The sequence below is a fragment of the Anarrhichthys ocellatus genome, unplaced genomic scaffold, assembly GCF_004355925.1.
Source record: "Anarrhichthys ocellatus isolate YVR2014 unplaced genomic scaffold, GSC_Weel_1.0 scaffold4663, whole genome shotgun sequence".
Lineage (NCBI taxonomy): Eukaryota > Metazoa > Chordata > Actinopteri > Perciformes > Anarhichadidae > Anarrhichthys > Anarrhichthys ocellatus.
The window spans coordinates 1-4,178 of record NW_022284637.1 but is presented as its reverse complement, the minus strand read 5'-3'; the positions used below and the strand labels follow the sequence as shown (position 1 = coordinate 4,178).

The 4,178-nt window shown below is 39.7% G+C and overlaps 1 protein-coding gene across 1 annotated transcript; it reads left to right on the top strand.

The window, feature by feature from the left end:
- Positions 1-1,485: 1,485 nt before the first annotated feature.
- Positions 1,486-4,100, top strand: LOC116379590 (junctional adhesion molecule A-like). Its single transcript, XM_031841549.1, has 4 exons — positions 1,486-1,783; positions 1,992-2,369; positions 2,573-2,845; positions 3,983-4,100. Exons 1-4 carry the CDS (start codon positions 1,741-1,743, stop codon positions 4,075-4,077), a joined length of 789 nt encoding a protein of 262 aa, XP_031697409.1. The 5' UTR covers positions 1,486-1,740; the 3' UTR covers positions 4,078-4,100.
- The last annotated feature ends 78 nt before the right edge of the window (positions 4,101-4,178 follow it).

The window sequence follows — 4,178 nt, the reverse complement described above, 5'->3', positions numbered from 1 at the left end:
CTGAGGACAAGGTCTCCACACTGAAGAGGTCTCACCTGAGGAACAGGTGTCCATTGTTGGGATCTATCAGGAGCGTGTTTGGTTCTCAGCAAATATGATAAATTAAACTATTGACATCAATATAATTGTTAATGTCAGTAAGATTATTAACAATGATTAATAATAACGGGGCTCCACCCTGAGAACAAGGACCAATAACCAAACTATAAACTAAGTCTCCTAGTTAGTGTTCACTCACAATGTCAACAGTCAGCGTACTATTACACACGTGAGTTTGAGCACAGACCACATATCAGCTATCATCACAATACACATGCACAAAGTAATGACACAGTATAATGGGACTCGGCGGTCCGCGAGCATACACAACAACACCTTATAACAATGCAGTGACTTAAGCAAAACACAAACAAGGTAATAAACACACTATGACCTAACTATGCCCAGACACCAAGTAAGCCTCTTACTGTGAGATGTCTTCTTAATGGTCGACGTGGTCTTTCCAGTCCTTAGTTAAACTCAGGTGCGGCACTTTCGGCTGCGCGGCAATAAAACCTCCGTGTTGGCAGAGCGTCTTCCTCGGCGAGCTGTCCGCTTCTCTTCTTCAGGATCCAAAAACAAAACATTCTGTTGTTGGTCCAGCGAATGTAAGACTGTGACCGAGGTTCTTTTAAAAGAGTTGTTCTCGCGTCCTTACTTGTTATTGTGGGTGAAGCAGAGTTTTATGGTTTCACACGTAGTTGTGAAAACGTTTCTCGGGGTTTGGTGGTGTCTGAAACTCAAATCAGGCTTTTGGCTGAACAAGCAGGCCCAAGTCTTTCTCTTTGTTCAAAGAGGCACATGGTGAGAGCCAAGTCTTTGTTCTAAGCACACGATGTCAGACAATGTTATGAACCCAGACAAGATGGCGTCTGGTATTTGGGACTTCCACAACATGTACAGAGCAGTAATAGTGGTTATCTCGGCTATGATTGACGAAACGTTCGTATTTACACGGAGGTATCCCCCCATTCCTCTCCATCGAGTCTACGCAAGTGACGTGAACGAACACAAACTGAGCTTTGACTTTTGAATCAAAAGAACCAGATTATGTTCTCACACAGCTGCTCATCTTTGGCTCTGATGATTGAACCAGGAAGGCTTTCATGTCCACCATCAACCCTGTCTGTAGGCGTGTCTGGACCAACCAGTTCACAACAGAGAGGAGAGAAGTCTAGTGTTGTTCTTCACACGGCAAAGACTTCTCAATGGTGCTTAGTGGTGCTACATTGGTTCACTTACGTCACTCATGGTTCCTCTTGTGCTGGGCGAGTATATTCTGTGAAATAGGAACTAAACAAGTTCCTCTAAACGTCCTTCTGGGAACTGACATCCTTCCTTGTTTTTGTGGTGCGGACACGTTCAAATTGAGGTTTTTTTTAAGAACGAAATTTGCCTTTTAACTAAAAACGCCTTATGACGAAGTAAATGAAATAAAAATATGTATCTGCTTCCACTTGGTTAATCTTTGTTGTAGCTAAAGATAAGTTATCTATCAGAGGATAGCAGGGAGGATCTTCCTGGTGGTTGATGTCTACAGATCTGATGTGTCTCTCAAGAACACACAGTGGTTAAGTTTAGACTCTGTGGTTATTAGCTCACGTCCTCCAAACACAGTCACAGTCTTTTCTCAGCTGTGCTGCGGACCGATCGGACATTTGAACCAGAAGCAGTTGAGTCGACACATTAAAGTAAGTTAGGATGGAGCCAAAGAGTTCCTGGTGCTTCATGTTACTGCTGGCTGGTAAGACATGAACGTTATATGTTACTCAGTGTTCTCTTGTTGATATTTGTTCATGTTTCAGTTTTTAACATCAAACTGATGAAAGTGCACTTTTATTATATTCTCTCTTTCTGTTTTAGTACGTGAGGTCCATTTTAATGACGTTTTCATACCAAAGCACTAAATCAAGATGTTTTATTCCTAAACTCACTGCATTTTGTGTCTCCAGGTGCTGTGAGTCAACGTGTGATCTATTCAGATCCAGTTTGTGGTGTTAGAGGATCCACAGTGACCCTCCCCTGCACCTTCACACCACGGAAGACTGTCACTGAGGATGGAAGAGAGGTTTTGGTTGAGATCATCAGAGTCGTTTGGTGCCAGAACCATCAAATTTGTAGTGGTTCCACTCCGACTGTGACCGACAACACATTACAAAACAACGCCAACAACCCTCGTTATCGTTACCTGGGAGACACGAAGGGAAACTGCACTTTACAGATCTCAAGTCTAAAGAAGGAAGACGATAAAACTCTTCGCTTCAGAATGGAAGATGAAAACAAGTTATCCTTTTACACTAACCAAACAGGAGTGAGAGTCACAGTCGATGGTAAGAGCATCATCTGATAATGCTGTCAAACATAATAAAGGCAATAATATTAATAATCATTTATAGTTAGCCAGGCTCTCTTTATCAGGACGGTCCGGTTCATATTCACTCTAGTACTCTTATTGATACTCTTATCGGTTCTTTTTGATTATATTGTGAGAAAAACAAACAATTAATGAATAAAACTGCTTTCGATCATTCAGATAAGACTCAAATGAAGATACTGAGCTCCTTTAAGAGAGGTGAAGCCGTCACACTGACCTGCACTACAGAGTGCACCTTCCACCAACTGGAGGTCACCTGGTTCAGAGATGGCCACGCTCTCACATACACTGGCCCCTCCCTCCACCTCAGCCCTCTGAAAGCAGAGGATTCTGGGAACTACACCTGTGATTTGAAGAACACCGTCGGCACACTCTCCCATCCGTTCAGTCTGAATGTGGAGGCTGGAGAGGAAGAACAGAGTACCCACACAGGTAGAGAACAGAGTACCTGAACAGGTAGAGAACAGAGTACCTGAACAGGTAGAGAACAGCGTACCCGAACAGGTAGAGAACAGAATACCTGGTTTGTTTCTCTGTGGTAACTTTGCTCTCAAAGTGCGTCAGATCGATGCATTAAAGTCTAAAATATAGACGACGAGATGTTTACAAAGTCAATGAGTAATAGAGACTTCACCATATATAACTTTATCATCATGATTATTGTCGGAGGAATTATCCCGGTTTACTGTTTGTTTTCATGATTATTACCAGAATATTTCTAGAAGGTCTATTCTTATTATCATCATCAACTATATCCGTTACTTTTCTCATAGTAATCTAGAGTGGTTATTTATATTAAAACACACTTCAAATGATTAGGAAATTAAAGATTGTAATTCTACTGATAGATACATTTAGTCATCAGTAGTTTTAATGAAGTATAATAATGTGTTTAGAGCTGGTGTTAGGAAGTCAAACAGCTCATAATTCATCTCTAATATCTATTGTATTTGAAAAATGTAGTTTTCTGATAAACTTGAATAAATCCAGTAGTTTAAAGATGTTTTCACGTTAATATAAAATAGATATTAGAGATGAATTATGAGCTCTTTGATTTCATAACACGAGCTCTAAACACATTATTATACATCATTAAAACTACTGATGAAAACATTTATCTATCAATACAATTACAATCTTTTAGTTCCTTATAATTTGAAATGTATGTTTTAATATAAATAACCACTCTAGATTACTATGAGAAAATTAATGGATATAGTTGATGATGATACAAAAAATTTAAATATTCTGTTTAACAATCATGAAAACAGTAAACCGGGATAATTCCTCCGACAATAATGGTGATAATAAAACTCTATATGGTGACATCTCTATTACTCATTGGTAAACATGTAAACATCATGCATCTATTTCATAAGAAATAATAATTCTGTTTGTTGGATCCTTCCACTCTAACCCTCCATAAATGGTCTTCATTTAATACTACGTCACTAGTTTATTTCACTAGGTTGAAACTAAACTATGATTCAGAGGACTTGTATAAAATAATATCTTCTTGATGTTTATCGTCTACAGTCCAACCGCTTACTTCCTATTTCTGTTTTACAGGAGGTGTTGACACACTGCTGGCTGTCCGACTGGTTCTCTTCAGTATGCACACTGTGCTCATCATCATAGTGGCATCCATCGTCATCAGAAGGTAACTTTACCTACAAAAACAAATACAGCCTCTCGTTCCCTACGTCGTAACACCGTCACTCTCTCGTTCCCTATGTTGTAACACCGTCACTCTCTCGTTCTCTAC

Coding starts and splice junctions, on each gene's coding strand:
- LOC116379590 (XM_031841549.1), top strand. CDS start 1,741: ATGGAGCCAAAGAGTTCCTGGTGCTTCATGTTACTGCTGGCTG. Junction 1,784..1,991: donor CTTCATGTTACTGCTGGCTG/GTAAGACATGAA, acceptor TTGTGTCTCCAG/GTGCTGTGAGTCAACGTGTG. Junction 2,846..3,982: donor AGAACAGAGTACCCACACAG/GTAGAGAACAGA, acceptor TCTGTTTTACAG/GAGGTGTTGACACACTGCTG.